Raw genomic sequence first — 17,715 nt, forward strand, 5'->3', positions numbered from 1 at the left:
GGTTTTTGTTAAAGCTGTCCATTTTCCCTGTGAATACTTTGAAGAAAAAAAGTGTTTAAAAAAGTATTTTAAAAAAATTGTTTTTATATAATCTCTTTCTCAACATTTATTTTGTTGTTTTAATGATTCATATATTTTGCTTAAAATCTACTTTTTTGTTTGTAAACACAATAATTATTCCCTTCTCTGACTAATTCAACAATTTTAATGCAGTTTCGTTTAAAGTGTAATATTGTTCCAAAACAGTCTTCTCCCTTTGTTTATAAGTGATACACTTATAATTTCATAATAACGTATGAAATTGAATGAATAAATTCTGTAAAAATGGGAATACCAAAATGAAGTTTCTGTTACACATCCATCTCAAAGGAAGAATATATTTTATTTTATTTTATTCTTATTAAAACAGTAAGTTAGCAGGCTTCACAAATATATTATAATATATAGACTTACTTAAGGCATGGCTTCAACTGTATTAAAGAACATACATTTTTGCAAGGTGTAACAATTTCAAATAATACACAGAATTTATCAGAGTCTCCCTAGCAGAAAGAACTAACAAAAGCAGTATTTATTTCCTTATAAACAGTCATTTGTTGGGAAAATAAAATGGGGTCATTATAACTAGAGGAATTGAAATGATTAGATTTTCGATAAATACTCCAACTTGTTTCCGTTTGTGATAACTGAGTTACATGTATTCATTGTGAACAACAAATCAAACATTTCTTTCAATTTCCTCTTGCCAATTCATCACCATGGAGAAAAAAATGCCTGACGAACAGTCAATCAAACCAGTATCATTTTCAACTTTTGAAGTACATTCAATTTTAGCTATCTGGTTTCATGGTTTTACAGCATGCTACTTTAAAGGGTCTGTGTACTTTTTGTAGGACAAAAACACAATATCCATAGATTTACATTCAACTTTACACAGTTTGAAGATAATGATGGTAGAAAGCTTCCCTTAAAATATTACTTGCTGGGGTGCTGTAGTTTTTTAGAAATGAGTAAAACAATGTCATAAAAATAATTTTCACCGAAAATAATTTCAGCATGTAAAAACATATTTTCAATAAAATTAACTTTCTTCATTACTACAGCACCTCAGCAACTAATATTTTAAGGTATGCTTTCTACTATCATTATCTTCAAACGATGTAAGTTTAGTGTAAATCTGTGGACACTGTGTTTTGTGTTACAAAAAGTACCCAAATCCTTTAACTTCATTAGATGTTTTTTAAAAAGGGAACCAACAGAGAAAAATTTACATCAGGACTTGAACCTGCAACTTCCAAATTATCAAGCCATATATTGGCAGTCTCGCTATTTTGTCAATATCTTTGTTAAGGCGTGCCAGCTTGAAGCCATTCGACCTGTACCTGCCGTATAGCCAGGGATCACATAAGATATTGTTAACTTTTTATTTTTATCTGACCACGTCAAATGGGCAAAGAGATGTAGATTGGTTTCAGTCAATGGACAAACCAAAAGGAACACAATTACAAATAATTACTCCCCAAAGTTCAATCGCTACGATTACGACTCAACGACAACCGTTGCAGTTTTCTTTGACAGAGCAATGTCCTTAATATCCGGCAGGAGTACGTCCAGCTGGGCTGCCACCTCAGCTTGCTCCTCCGTCTCCTTATTCCCATAATGCAATGTTTTCCCAGAATGCTCTTCTCTCTCCCTGGTGAGGCCGAGACGCTTCTGGACGAGGCCCTGGTACCTCAGGAGGAGTTTGCGGTGGTCGACAGCGAGATGCTCGGCAAGGAATCCAATGAGCTGGGGGATGAGTCTGGAGAGGAAGCAAAAACATCTAAGGTAAGTACAGGGATGTGATAGGCTGTTGAAAAAAAACCTGAACTATAAGCACAAAGTGTGAAAGCTAGCGAGCGCAAAGCATGAAAGCTTACAAGCGCAAAGCGTGAAAGCTTGCAGCGTAAAGCGTGACAGCTTGCGAGCGCAAAGCATGAAAGCTTGAAAGCTTCCGTATGCGCCTGCTTACATACATTTATCTTTGATTTTGAAAGCCCTACTCTGCAACCAATTGGTTTTATCAAAAAATTTCTTATGAATTTGATCTTTCAACAGCATTTATCGCTGACCAAATTTAATTTCTGCTAAGCAGGCTTTCTCCATGCTTGGCAAACTTGTGGGTATGATATTAGGTAGAATAGCCTGGCCCTTCCCATGTTGCCACTACTTACTTTCCCGGCGCATGCAGCATACACTGTGTACTGTTCTGGAAGGCAAGTACTACGGCTAGGTGTAGAGCCATAGCTGGGTCCGTTTCATTCTGCAGTTGCTCTCGTAGGGCTTGACGGTGATTGAAAACCAGTTGCCTGAAAAGACAAAAGGTACAAAGTAGCTTTTATTCTGAAAATCACAATATCTGGCGTCAATATCACAACTAGTCCTAACTTAACTTAGGACTGGTCCTAAGCGATATTAAAAACTTAAGGCTAGTCCTATAAGACTAGTCTTAACTCTTTGAGAAAGCCTAACCAGGGCCCAATTTCAAAGAGATGGTAAGCACACAAATTTGCTTAGCATGAAATTGTTGCCATAATAAAAACAGGATTACCAACCAAATTTCCACGTGATTTTCAGGATAAGCAGACAATAGCTAAAAACCGGTAATAAGTGATGTGCAAGAAATGGAAGTTTGGTTGGTAATCCTGTTTTTTCCAAGGAAGAAATTTCATGCTAAGCAAATTTTCGTGCTTAGCAGCACTATGAAATTGGGCCCAGGCCTCTAGACCCCTCTGCCACAACACCCCTTATATAAACCCACACCATATATTTAAATGAAAATTGCCTCCCAAAATGACAGACAGCAGGCAGACACTGTAGCTGCATGTAATTATTCTGCCTCTTGTTTCTTTAATTAAAGGAATACTTGAAAACACTCTCTACCTTTCTTTCTTCTTGTCCAATTTCTTGAGCATGATGTCGCAGATGTTAGAGTCGCAGGACTTCTCCAAATTAGAGAAGAAATCATTCAGGTCCTTCACACAAAAACAACAAGAATAATTGACATTTTGTACATATGTTAAATATTTGTGTGGTTTTGAATGACAGGTGCACTATACCAGCCTGCAATATGATATCATGTGGTTGATACATACACACAGTACACAGTACACTCTATGTTCACAGTCAGTTCTGTGGACAGCCATAAGGTTTATCGCGAATAGCAAAATATCAAGAGAGGGCGCTGTTGAGCCCACACAAAGATATAGGCGATGCGTGCGTGAGTCATGCATAACAACAAACATCGCATAGCAAACTGCCCCATCTGCCTACCCACAAGGCATTGCGGTTCTTAATCGCGATAAGCCTTATGCCTCCATCCACAAACCCGTGCAGTAGATTTTGTACAACTGATCGGACACGCAACTAGGCGTGACACTCCTTTCTAAACTGCAGAACCCTATCGTAGAGGTGAAGAACTTTCGCACCTAACCAACAGCAGCTGTCTAATGACCTGAGGATGGTTGGTATTGGATTCAACCAGCTTCATCAAGACTAGCCTGAACACCTGACGTCACACTTCGGGGCTCGTGAATAACGCCAGAGACCGGCATCAAAACCGGCGCAAACCGGCGTGTGTTTTGACCTTTGACTCCATACATTTCAGATAGAGATACGCAATCCAATTCTATTGCGGACGTGACAGGAATAAACTGTTTGGCGACTATGGAAAACTCATGTCACTGTAAACGGTTATCCAATATCATTGTATCCAATGGAATCACTGGATCTGAGAAGCAGGGACCTGTCTTTATCCTTGCGTATAAAGACAGGGGCCCAGTCTACAACAAGCCACTCAAAATGGCAAAAAATGGAAACGAACAATTAACAGAACAAACAAATTGTAGCCACTGAGCAACGCCTGTGCGCTGTACGCGCACCAATGTCACCATGATGATGATGATGATGGGTGGTCAACTTGCCAGCAGATGTTACAGAAACCAAGAGCGTTAAATAAGACAAAGAAGAATTGAGTGAGAGAACGTTACCTTGCCATTCAAAGCATTGTGTAGTTTAGACAGAGGCGCTCTCAGATCATCCGTTAGCTTGACGAGTATACTTGCGCGAGTCTGCAACAAAATACAACAAGAAATCAAACTTTAATTTAAAGGCACTGGACATTATTGGTAAATCACTGTTAGCATAAAAAAGTACTTGTTAAAGATCAATGGAGAGCTGTTGATAACACATTGTAAGAACGGCTTCCTCTGGAGTATTGTAGTTTTCAAGAAGAGGTATTTTTCCACTAAAATATTTGAATTTGATTTCGAGACCTCAGATTTTGACTTTGAGGTCTTGAAATCGAGTATCTGAAAGCACACAACTTCGTGCAACATGGGTGTTTTTCTTTCATTATTAGCTCGCAACTTCGACGACCAATTGAGTTCGAATTTTCACAGGTTTGTTATTTTGTGCATAGTTGTTATTTTGTGCATACTTAAGATACACCAAGAGAGAAGACTGGTCTTTGTCAATTACCAAACGTGTCCAGTGTCATTAACGGTAACTGTCTCCTCTCTCTGTTGTGTTAATCTGTATAGTTTGAGAAAACAGAGTTAAATGTTGCCAACTACTTACCAACCAAAAGGACCTTTGCTATAAATGCAAAAAATAGTCCAATGGGAACAACTCTGTGCTGTAAACCTACAGCGACTGCACTGAAAACGCAAGCAAATGTCGCATAATATAAGTCCAGGGGCCTACATGTATTCCATAGAGCTGCTAAGCACAAAAATTTGCTAAGGATGAAATTTCTTCCAAGAGATAAAAACAGGATTGCCAACCAAAATTCCCATTTGTTGCATATTGCTTGATGCTGGTATTTAGCTGTTGTTTGCTTATCCTGAAAATCACTTGGAAATTTCGTTGGTAATCCTGTTTTTATTGTGGAAGAAATTTGAGGCTAAGCAGATTTTTGTGCTTAGCAGCTCTATGAAATTGGCCCCTGGTGGGAACGCACGGTAGAATTATACCAAAGCCAGTCACAGTAAAGTTTCCGTGTGCAAAGCCAGTGTCCGTGTGGCAACGGAAGAATACGGTTGGTCGAAGGGGACAAGTCTTTTGTAGGTCATATTTACCTCTGTGGTGAGTGTCGTTGGGTCCACGTCAGACATTAAGTTCTCAGTCGTGACCGAGCTGAGTAGTAGATTTGTGATGTCGGTGCCGAGAGTCCTCAGTAAATATTTACATAATTGATTTTCTAATTCTTCATCTAAGGAAACAAGAATGAAAACAAAATTAATGTGCACTATCGTGAACAAATTATTATATTGAACTATTAATCCTTAACAGATGGGGATATTAAATGGACCAACAGTAGGAGGGCTCAATTGTTTTAAATAACTTCTGTGGTAGTCCCTAAGCTGTGGGGTACTTGTGCATGAACATGTACATGTACATAGCAAATGGAAACTTCTTGAAAAGGTAAGATCTTGAAAAGGTAAGATAAAAATCCATAATTTTAATGGCGCAATCTAGGTGATTTTTTCTTTTGTTTAATTTTGTATTCTTTCTTCTATGGTTGCCTTGCCAGTTAGTTTAGATTATTTACATAGTTAGGACTAGAAGTGTCAGTCTCATGAAAAGATCAAAACATTACCGATGCCAGCAGGTATGGGCCTATATGCATTGTAGTTGTAAGAGGTAAGTTTGAGTTCTCTGTTGGCGAGACAGGCATATCCCCATACTGTGGTTTGGGCACTGGCCTGGTGACCAGTCTTGTTTCCTTATTTTGTTTTCTTCCATTCTGTGCATTTTCAAATGTCAATTAGTTCATTAATTAACATGCGTTTTGAACAGATAAACAGGCGTGCTAATTTTGTAAACAACTAAACCATGGTGGGACTTTAAAACAAAACATTGGAGTGCAGCTTTGTAATACAAGTTAATTAAAATATAAAAACATCAAATGCCTGCATGGACATGCACCTTTAAAAACAAAATGACAAAATATTGTGGGGAAAAAAACCCACATGCAAGATTGACCTTCGTGCTTCAAATTGAAACTTTTGTTTAAACATCCTTTCTGTAATAAATGCTTCCCCAATCTGCGATTGGAAACTGATACAATGTGTTTACAGACATTTATAATTGATATTGCAGCATCCAATGAAATCAGCCATGCAACTGCAGGTTGTTATTTAAAGGAACACGTTGCCTTGGATCGGACGAGTTGGTCTATAAAAAGCGTTTGTAACAGTTTGTTTTGAAATGCATATGGTTGGAAAGATGTTCTAAAAGTAGAATACAATGATCCACACAAGTTTGCCTCGAAATTGCGTGGTTTTCCTTTTACTTAGCGAACTAACACGGTCGGCCATTTATGGGAGTCAAAAATTTGTTTGTATGGATCATTGTATTCTACTATACAACATCTTTCTACCCATATGCATTTTATTAAAAACGGTTATAAACGCTTTTCAAAGACCAACTCGACCGATCCAAGGCAACGAGTTCCTTTAAACAAAAACCAAGGAAATGACCGAGCACAGCACATTTTGTCCAGTGTTTTTCAATGTTCAATGTTTCACTGCTGAGGAAACCCATAATGAGGAAATCAGCTGATTAGATGAAAAATTGTATGCCGGTGAAATTTATCATATTTAAGCATCAGCAAGAAATTTCTTTGCATATGAACCACAATACAGCAAAAAACATATATTGAAAAATTCTAGATTGAGTTGCAGCTAAAGAAATGCTCCAGCTTTTTTTTTTTTTTTTTTTGCTCTTATGAAAAGAAAAGAAAAAAGTACAGCATTGTATTTAATTGAAGCAGACTGCTTTTTGCCAAATTAAAAAAAAACATATTTGTTTTGCTTTGTGCAAAAATAGAAAAAAGGAAAAAGGATGCAATGCCACTGCCAGCAAACGTAAAAATTAACATAAAATTAACATAAAAGCAACTAAAAAGAAGCAAGCGATACTGAAACTCACCCCTACCTAAAAACTGTCTGATCCCTTTTTCAAACAGTCGGATGTTATTCAGTAGACCATTAATCTTCTCCTCCAATTCTCCTCGATTCTTACGTCTCTTGGAGCTGTCTACCGACCCGGCCGCCGCCAGGAAGATCGACTTGGCTATGTCTTGGTATGCTCTCTGCAAGGGTCTAGTTATAAAATAATAGAAGTGGCATTATTTTTTGGAAGAGTCAAATTAACTTCCGTCCTCTAGCTTTCGATAAAAACACACTACACAACCAGCCAGCGAACACTTGATTAGGTGCAATGAAGAGGGACTAGTTAAATGGATAAATACATCAATGGTTTTTGGAAGAGTCAAACTCTTTTCCATCCTCCTAACTTCTGATAACAACACACCACAAAACCACCAAAGAAAATTCCATTTTGATAGTCAAGTTTTGGTCAAGTTTTAATGAAATCAATGTCAAAGATTGATTGTAGTTGTGCGAATATTTTGATGATCTCCCGTTGAAATAAGCAATGGGTGGCTCTTCTTTGTTTCCTTGTTAACAGTATTTCAGAGTAAATAATTCTGAGTAACTCTGACTCACAGATAACTCAAGTGACTCAGACGTTACTCTGAACTCAGACTAAACCATTACATAGCTATTGGATTGACCATCATGGTTTAAGACTCATGCTGGACTCAACTGACTCATGGCTCCACATTCAACCTTTATGACTCTAGGGACTCGGACTCAAGCCGAGTAACTCAGTCGTAACTGAATGACTCAGACATAACTCTGAACTCAAAGAGACCCTTCAGATGCCATTACCGATATACAGCTGTGGGCTTGACTCAAACTGACTCATAGCTACACCTTTAACCTTTAAGACTCTAAACTCAAGACTTAGCCATTGCCCATTTTACAGTTGTGGGCTTGACTAGCATGGTTTGACTCAAACCAACTCATTGTTACAGCTTCAACCTTTTTGACTCAATACTCAGCAGTAACTCACCTACAGAGGTCAGCAGCCATCTCTGAGTGCAGCTCCTCAGGGCAATCTCTCAATAACTTACTCAAGACTCAAGACATCTTCTGTCTGCTCTATTGACTCAAACTGACTCTTGGCTACACCTCTAACTTTAATGACTCAAGACTCAGCAGTAACTCACCTATAGAGGTCAGCAGCCATCTCTGAGTGTAGCTCCTCAGGGCAATCTCTCAATGACTTACTCAATACATCTTCTATCTCCTCTATCGACATAAATGGAAGCTCTTCAGATTGATGACTTCTTGATGCTGAGATAGAACAAGAAAATGCATTTCAATCAATCACATATCGGTGAAAAAAGTAATACTAACAATAATAGTGGCTTCTTATATAGCGCTCATATCCGTCACTTGGCAACACTCAAGGTACTTCAATATTTTGTATTATCCTGCAAGATATGTGGCACTCAGTTTGAATTATGAGACTTACTCCTTCTACATATCACCACTTACTCCTTCTACATTGCTTTTGTGGTTTTATCGTGGTATGTAAAATTTTGTTCTATATGTACCAGTTTTACTTGAAGTACGTTCTTTTTGGACTGCCTGACCACCAGTGTTGAATCAAGAGTTTTAATGTGCTTTTGGGTTGTTCTTGCAATTAATTAATTTTAAAATAGTTACATGTTTTTATATATATATATATTTATATATTTTTTTTTTAACAAGCTATTTTTACTTGTAAATTGGCCGCCAGTGCAGTTAATAAATAAACCATAATATATAACCGTGCAAAGGGTGCTGTGGCGCAATATGCTGCCAATCAAACCAGGAACACCGAGGCGAACCCCTTCTCTTTTCGATAAGTGCACTGGGTTCTTTTACGTGTGTTACACAACACACGGCACCAGAAGCTCTACAGCGCATCCAAAGGAAGCATCATGGTAAAGTGTCTTTCTTAAGGACACAGGAGTCACAATACGGACTCGAACCCATAGTCTGCTGGTCAGAAACACCAGAGCTTGAGTTTGTGCTCTTAACCGCTAGGCCACGACACGCCACAAATAAAGCTTTAATGACACCAACCTGAGATGTCGTCATCCTCTTCTACTACATCTCGCCCTCTGTTTTTCTTGACCTTCTTGGTCTTGACTTCTCTGGCTATTCCTTGCCCGCCTCCTTTACTGCTGCCACCACCTGCTGTGAAGACAGACAAGACCAGTCAAGAAATGTATCAAGGAAAGTTAAAACACCTGAGGGGAAGTTTGAATTCAGTTCAAGTGGTCTGGCGAGCTAGTTCAGTGCTGAAAATCATTCCTTTTTACTATGAAATATGGATTAGTGACAAAGCTGTCGGACTAGTGAAAGGATAAGACTGGTCTGTGAGTAATGTCTTGGGACATTTTGCGTGACCGTCATCCTGCCCAACACAAGCGCAAGTCATACTCCATCAATAATTAAAACAGTGAGGAGGATAATTGAGGTTGAAATTTGGGCTTAATTGGTCATTGTAGTTGCAAGAAAATACTGACAATACAACTGCCCTAGTTGCATAGAATTGTGTGTGTTTTTAGACGTGTGTGTTTTTCAAAAGACTTCTGGCAAGAAGTCTTTTAATATTTAAGTGAGAAATTACCTCTTTTTCAAAAACTACCTTACTTCAGAGGGAGTTGTTTCCCACAATGTTTTATTCTATCAACAGCTCTCCATTGCTCGTTACCAAGTCAGTTTCTAAGTTAATATTTGTTTTGAGTAATTACCAAACGTGTACCTTCCCTTTAAGGTACACCCTCCCTTTACTGATCAACCTACTTGCTGCTTTCTTCCTCCTGTCATCTTTGCGGTCTTTCTTACTCTCTGACGTTCCACTGATGGCAGCCACGGCTTTCTTATCCACTTGAAGAAGCAACTGAGGAGCATTCTTAGCATCCTGTTCATGAAATCAACAATGCATTGATAACTTTCCCAATAATATATCTCTTCTATGATTGTTTTAGTTTTCTGGATTTGAATTAAAGCTGTACATATGGAAGTGACATCTCGCGCATCGTTGGTTTTGAAAAACAAATTCTTTAGAAACAATGGTATATCAACTTGATGTCTCAATCCAATAAATGTTCTTAAAGACACTGGACACTATTGGTGAATGTCAAAGACCAGTCTTCTCACTTGGTGTATCTCAACATATGCATAAAATAACAAACCTGTGAAAATTTGAGCTCAATCGGTAGTCGAAGTGGCGAGATATTAATGAAAGAAAAAACACCCTTGTCGCACCATGGTCACACGAAGTTGTGTGCTTTCAGATGCTTGATTTCGAGACCTCAAATTCTAAATCTGAGGTCTCGAAAACTACGTCACTTGAGAGGGAGCTGTTTCTCACAATGTTTTATACTACCAACCTCTCCCCATTTAATCTCTCTTACTATATATTGTAATATTTTTACTGGTCATTCTTTGATATTTTTCATTTACTTCTTGTACCTTTATCTTGTAAATACATAGTTTAATGATTTTACAGTTTTTGTGATGTATTGTGTAAGTTTTAGTATTTATTTTTATAATGAATCCAACCGTATGTGGTTGCAAATAAAATGAACCTTACCTTACCTATTACTCGATACAAAGAAAGGTTTCTTGCTATAATTATTTTGGGTAATTACCAATAGTGTCCACTGCCTTTAAGAACGACTCTGAAGCACCTTAGATTCAGGCGTTAATCTTGTCATGAGCCAAGCCAATGTAAATGTTACGTTAGTAAGTTCACCTATCTGAAACCCAAATTTATTTGGGCCGACCTAGAGTCACTCCTAATCTAATTGGTTCAGCGCGACTCTCGCGCGCCTGTCTGAAATGGGTGTAAGACTCCAATATAGACCGTTATCATCGTGCAGCCATCTTGAATTCTCCCATTGATATCAATTTTACCAAACCCGAGGCTGGAAGAACACAATAGTCTGGTTCCTATTTGCAAAATGGTTATGAGCATTCATTATTGTTGTTTGATACGAGGAACATGACCAAGATTGAGGCAGCATGATAAAGGTCTATTGTTACAAATCTCACCTGTTGAGCCTTTTGAGTCATAAGCTGCTCAAAGATGGCCCTGGATTCAGACAGGAACTTCTCGCTGCATACGATGGTGCTGCACATCACCTTAGCCCCTAGTTTGCTCCTTCCCTTCATGCATTGCTGCAACACCTGATGGATGTCATCTACAGAGAAGGATGAGGGCAGCAAAGGCTGATGGGAAGAAGGACAAGCAAATCCAGGGTATCAATTGCAAATGCATGTAAACCCTAGCCTGAGCATCAACATCTGAATTCACCCTTGGACTCGTGAATTACTACAGACTGCCGTTGAGCCCATGTACATAACCACCTTTGACCTTACATTATTTCACTTGGTCTTCAGGTTCTGTGACGTACCTCATGCATAAATATTAAGAAAGGCGTTCACTCCGCTCTACTCACTGTGACATCAATCCATGATCCTGTGGATAAGGCTTCCTCTATACTGGCCTCGACTCTATCCTGGAGGTGTTTCCCCACAACGCACGAGGACAGATACAACAGATTATCCGACTTGAACCGCCTCTTGATGTACTGTTTGACATCTGAGATGCCTAGCCGCGTCAGTGCGTCGTATTCTTTTGGGAGAACAAATTATGGAGTAGCTTTTAATGCAAGACACAAAATACAATGTCCACGACACACAAAACAATGTCAACAGATTTACAAAAAACTTACAAGGTTTGAAGATATTGATATTAGAAAGCTTCCCTTTTTATATATCACAAATTTCAAAACTTTCAGCCGGAAAACTGGCATCCCTGAGTGTTTCAATACAGACAAGACTTACCTAGGTACCCGTTCTGGGCGAGGAAGGAATCCACCCAGGCGTTCTGTGTCTTTGCATATAGATCTGGAATGTACAACGCCTTGTCCTGTCGCCCTCCAGCGATGGAACCATTTAATCGGCCACTGTCCACCAACTCCTGAAGGCACCCTGAGGAGAGGAACAAGAAAGGTAAATTGAGAATGAAATGAAACCAAATCTAACAGTTTATGAAAACTCAACTTGCCAGAGGTGGCAGTTTGAGATTGATGCTGCCTTAAGCCTCGTCTCAAGTAACTTGGGTCGACAGAGTGAGTGAGTGAGGTGGAGTCTTATGCACTTGACCACTAGGCCACAACACTCAAACTTCCAACATGGGTTTTAACTCACCATAGAACAGTTTTTCTGGAAACTTGAACTGGTTGAGAATGGTGATGACTGGTGTGGGCCTAAAATGAAATTTAAAAAACATTGTTACAATAGTAAACAAATAAATTTAAAAGTCAACTAACTTACACTCAGGTAGGCCCCCTACAAGTCCTGAACTGACATTTGCCGTACTTTCAATGTTGAAAACACACCTTATGATACGCCATTTTTAATAACTTGTCCTCTCGATAGCACCTTGTGCAACCCTTGGGTCGATATGTTTTTGCGCGATACAAATGTCTCTATTATAATTATAAGAAATATTGATTATTTCTTCCCCAAAATTGTTTTATTGTAAGATGGTGATTAAATGGAAAAGCATGATCTTCCCATGATATTTCCCATCATTTATAAAAGTTCTCATACTTTGTGATTGCGCTGAAAACCCCACGAATCTGCGCCGTGTGTCGCTCCACAAACGCCTTGGTGAATATAACACCCTGGTCAAAGGACTCCATCTGACCCTGAATGATGGTGCCTAGACGAGTCTCAACCATCTATCAAGGAAGGAGAGAGAGAGTGTCAGTGTGAAAACCTACATAAACATCTCGTTACATCATAGACTTTATGCATTGACGCATCAGGCTGCCATTTTAGAGGTAAAACGATGGCAAAACAATCAAAATGCACAGATTTGTACGCGCGGTGCACAGGTTTGGCCATTGAACAGCCGCTTGTCTACCTCCAGATGAGGGCGCCCTACTGATATGACATCATGTGCATAAGGTCTATTGAAATTAAGTTTTAGTTTGAAGAAAGGTACGATACAATGATTTGTTTGATTGTGAGAGAAATTGCTTTGCATCTTGTTGTTGTTTTTGTTTAGAATGTTATTGTTGTTATCTTCACATTTTCAAAAACACCGACAAGCTGGGAGTGGAGAATGGTTCGACACATAATTAGACTAACCTCTGTGAGAAAGAACGCTGGAAGATCATGTAACTTGGTGAGCTCTGCTATGGTCACCTGACCTGCCTCCTGAAGCTGGTCGTTGATGTCCTCCGAGAGTCTGTCCATGTAGTCCCTGAAAAAAGGTAAAGGAGGAGGAGAAGACAGATCAAGGTCAATGTTTCAGGCATGCAACTGCCCCTTGAAAAAAAAAAGGAAAATTTTTGAAGGCACAACGCAAGTGCGGAGTGGGGGCAGCCGAAACACCACGGGGCATGAGACCCACAATGGTTCCCTAGTATATGTTGAGGTTTATTATGCTCTGAGGTGCATTGTTAGCATGTACTAGGCTTATTTTACATTATTGTTGCCAGGCATATACTAGGCTTTTAAAACAAAAATTTAAAATTTAAAAAGCGGAAACGCGGAAGAGTTGCATGCCTAATGTTTTGAGTGGTCGTTCTTGCGGATCTTTCCTCGCCTTCCACCTCTAGGACCCCTGTAAGAATCCCGGTACGGGCACTTCTTGGACTGGGTTTTTTGGTCACTACCTGATGCCATGGCGTGAACCGGGGTCAACAGAGGTGAAAAGTATGGAGAGAAACTACTGAGCCAGCACGGAGTGCGTTTTGGGTACCCCAACCAAAGCTCAACCGACTCAACAAGTTGGTTACCGGTTGGTCTGAACAGCATCGTCACCGCGCTCAACTGAACACACACGAAAAAAAGCTCAACTGATGACCAATGTTTCTGGTTGGGGTCGCCAAAACACACTCCTGACTGTAGGGTAGGTTTGGATTTGGCTCGCCGTATGCAGCCATAGCCAACCAGACAATAAACTCTTTGAAAACAGCCCGGGGCCAATTTCACTATCGCGTTTTGATCATCGAAATGCTGAAACCGGCGATTTTCTGGCGAGTTTTGTCAAAGGTCACTACATGTACTTTGAGCCTTACAAAAACTTTATTTTCCATTTAATTTCTCGTAATTGCGATGACTTTAATGAAATGCAAAACCAGGGACATCGCAAGCGCGATGAGTTTGCAATTTGCCACCACATCGCACTGGTCCCTTTATTATCAACACTTTTGTACCTTGTGATCAGTTGACCGAGTACCAGTTGAATTGACTTGTCATGCTTGCTCAGTTCATTGGCCTTCCCTTCGATGTGGTTGAAGTCAACGCAGAGAATCTGCACATAAAAAGGAAAGAGGTAATAGTGAAAGAATAATTAGTTCTTGTATAGTCCAACCCAAGACCTTTGCAAATCTAGAGCTGTATCTTCGCTACCATGGGCAGCGCGCCGTATCACCCGCTACCTCTGCGTACGTCTCTAACCCCTGGGAGGGAAACTCTGATCTGTGATTGGCTATCATATACGCGTAAAAATTGAAACGCCATGCGTCTTGAAAAAGCTGCGTATAAAGATAAACGTATTCACGTTTTTTGTCACGCAACACTGAACGCCAAGGCAAGTTTTTGGCTATTATTACACACAGCGCATCCAGTGTGTGGGCGACTAACGCCCAACACAGAACGGATCAACCACAGGACTAATTGTAATATCACTTATATTTGGATATTTTTTTTGGAGTACACTTCCAGAGGTTATGATCGAGCAAGGCATGCTGGGAAAAAATGGCGCGGCAAGATCGATCACCCCTGGGGACGAGGTTGTATCTTACCAACTAGACCACCAAGATTGATAGAGGCAGTTTGAATCAAATATTTTAGCAGCAAGAACCGCACAATTTAATTTGTGTGCATTAAGACGACTGAGAAGGACTTCAGGCCTGAAGTCTTTCTCAGATTTAAATATTTCAGTGAGAACTTACCTCCTCTTGAAAAACATGTTACTTCAGAGCAAGCCGTTTCTCACAATGTTTTAACCTAGCAACAGCTCTCCATTGCTCGTTACCAAGTAAGTTTTTATGCTAACAATTATTTTGAGTAATTACCAATAGTGTCCAGTGCCTTTAAGACACAAACAATATAACTACGTGACAAAAAAATCCTACCTGCTGTAAATCCACCAGATTGAGCCTTCCTGTGTACAGAAATAAGATATGAGCAAGATGTCAAAAGGTCGGATAACCCAAACAAACCCAAAACAAACCAAGCTCTACAAGTAAGTTTAACCCTACTTGTTTACTCTCAACAATAATTGCTTCTCTTCACCCAGGAGTAAAGGTGTACCTGTGAGGGCAGAGATGGTTCTTGCGATACAGCACAGGCTGTGTATTGTTTAGACACCCAGGTATATGAGATTTAAGTTTTAAAGGGGATCAAATTAAGGAGCCCAATGAATCTAGGTACAATAAGAAAAAATAAAAGGGGCTACTTGTGTAATTTAAATTCCTACCTTCAGCTCCCTCGAGTTCTTTTCACATTTAATAATTGTGCTTCTTGTAGCCCCATAACCAAGAGGGGCCTTTGGCTTTGTTTGGGGCAAACATGCAAAAAAAAAAAAAAATTAAAAAAATCTCACCTCCATGGAAGATGAGTTCATCTTGTATTTCTTTGGTAATCTGAGCGGGTGTGAGGTACTCCTTGCCATCTAGGGTGAACACCACATCAATCAACTTCAACGCAATCAGCTTACTCACAATCTCGATGCAGTTTCGCTCCGATAATCTGTTCAAAGATAGAGAACCAGTTTTAAATCATCAGGAATAATAATAACTTTCTCCCGTTCCCAGGGTTTATGTGGGGATGTCGAGGCCGAGCGGATGTTGGACTCAAGTTCTGGTGATTAAGTCTTCTTCTTCTTCTTCTTCCTATACGAGTAAAAGCCTCACGTGTGAGTAATATCGTACTATGAAGTGTCGGTAAAAAGCTCACATAAATACGTGAAATAAGATGTATTTATACAGATGCAGGTAGGCTGCTAGTGCAAGTAAAAGAAAAACTGGTGGCTTAACGGAGCCGTATAGGCTGAACAGCCGGCTCCGAAACTGGTCCAGTGATGGAGCTGTCACAACAGTGTCTGTGAGGTGGTTCCACAGACAGATGGCGCTTGGTATGAATGAGTGTTGATATATACAAGTATCCTGCAGTAGTGTTGGAGGAAGCCTGATATTGATGGAATGAAGTAAGGTGGTCCACATGTCACCGGGAAGTGGGCTCGAATCCCGGTCATGACACTTGTGTCCTTAATGAGCAAGACACTAGCCATTGCTTCTCTCCACCCACGGGTAAAATGGGAGGAGAGCAGAGATTGTTTATGTGAATGATAAGCTTGGAGCATAGGTGTCACAGATTTTGAATAAAAATCAAGTAAATTTTGCGTGTGAATTTTCTCAACTAAAACACTCTTTTACCGCTCATGCCGATATGCCGATTGTCCCCCGACCGTGCACAGATTTTTTTCACAGGACAAACGTGTGGAATTATCTGCACACGTATGTCCTGGGAAGAAAAGATACTCAATCCGCGCTTCGTGTACAAACATATGGATACGAGTCTGGGAACCACAAAGAATGGTTCCCCAACCCGTGCTTTGTGTACAAACATACGGACACGCGTCTGGGAGCCACAAAGACTAGTTCCCAGATGAGTGTCCGTATGTTTATATACACAAAGCGCGGATTGAGTATCTTTTCTTCCCAGGACGAACGTGTGCAGATGATTCCACACGTTTGTCCTGGGAAAAAATCTGCGCACGGTCGGGGGACAATCGGGATATCGGCATGAGCGATAAAAAAACGTTAGTTGAGAAAATTCACACGCAAAATTTACTTGATTTTTACTCAAAATCTGTGATACCTATGTATGTGAACGATTCCAAGTATAGTGCTATCTGCAACTTGTGAAGTATTAGATCCAAAATCTGTGATACCTATGTATGTGAACGATTCCAAGTATAGTGCTATCTGCAACTTGTGAAGTATTAGATCCGTAAGTTTCATGATGCGGAGAGTTTCAGATGATTTTCCGAAAGGTTTTGATATCAGTGGTGCTGGGGCCAAGGATACGGACGAGTGGATTGGACCGATTTATGGGGCTAGGATGCCCAGTACTACGTTCATGAACTAATAATATAGTCTGTACTTTATAATTTCTACTGAAGACTACTTCTTTTGCATTGTATTTTGGATTGGTACTGGTAGTCTTTCAATTCATTATCATACAGAATTGTACGATGTTTACATTTGATGCCGCAATTCCAATGGAAGGAAGGTTCGATTATTTGACCCATATTTCAACAACATTACAATAATAAAACCCGACCTCTGTCCCCTCCCATATTTACAACCCACAAGGAGTCACCTCTAAATAATCAAATTCTATAATTTTCTTACTTCTGTACGGCACTAGTCAGCTGTGCTCTCTGAAAATCTGCTGCCAGTCGCTTCACTTCTTCCCACTCTGAACTCGCCATGTTGATTCTTTGATTCAGGAAACAGTGTCGCCTAAACATACAGTGTAAAGGCTTATCAAGAGGTTAGGATATTGTGTCGCTAGAGACACGTCAAAGGGGTGGGTGTGTCTCAGATGGTGGTGGGGGGCATAATTTATATTGCCAATTCTTTGACCAGGGCCAAATTTCATAGGTCTGCTTATATATAAGCAGACAATATTGCTTTATAATTGCTTGCTAAGCGGAAATGAGCCGGATACCAGTCAA

At 39.8% G+C, this 17,715-nt stretch overlaps 1 protein-coding gene across 2 annotated transcripts; it reads right to left on the bottom strand.

Annotated features, from left to right (window-relative positions):
• Positions 1 to 543: 543 nt before the first annotated feature.
• LOC139947492 (E3 UFM1-protein ligase 1-like) lies at positions 544 to 17,500 on the bottom strand. 2 transcript variants are annotated; one of them, XM_071945420.1, is made up of 19 exons: positions 17,390 to 17,500; positions 15,577 to 15,722; positions 15,107 to 15,135; positions 14,183 to 14,280; positions 13,110 to 13,224; positions 12,567 to 12,697; positions 12,162 to 12,220; positions 11,796 to 11,942; positions 11,408 to 11,583; positions 11,001 to 11,177; positions 9,747 to 9,864; positions 9,021 to 9,134; positions 8,117 to 8,243; positions 6,979 to 7,145; positions 5,118 to 5,251; positions 4,029 to 4,109; positions 2,923 to 3,014; positions 2,214 to 2,348; positions 544 to 1,801 (listed from the first exon to the last, which is right to left on the bottom strand). In XM_071945420.1, the coding sequence occupies exons 1-19, from the start codon at positions 17,467 to 17,469 to the stop codon at positions 1,540 to 1,542; spliced, it is 2,388 nt and encodes a 795-aa protein (XP_071801521.1). In that variant the 5' UTR covers positions 17,470 to 17,500; the 3' UTR covers positions 544 to 1,539. The 2 variants fall into 2 exon arrangements, with proteins under 2 accessions (XP_071801521.1, XP_071801520.1); XM_071945419.1 differs by having other exon boundaries at positions 6,973 to 7,145.
• Positions 17,501 to 17,715: the final 215 nt, after the last annotated feature.

This window comes from Asterias amurensis, chromosome 14 (assembly GCF_032118995.1).
Source record: "Asterias amurensis chromosome 14, ASM3211899v1".
Taxonomy (NCBI): Eukaryota; Metazoa; Echinodermata; class Asteroidea; order Forcipulatida; family Asteriidae; genus Asterias; species Asterias amurensis.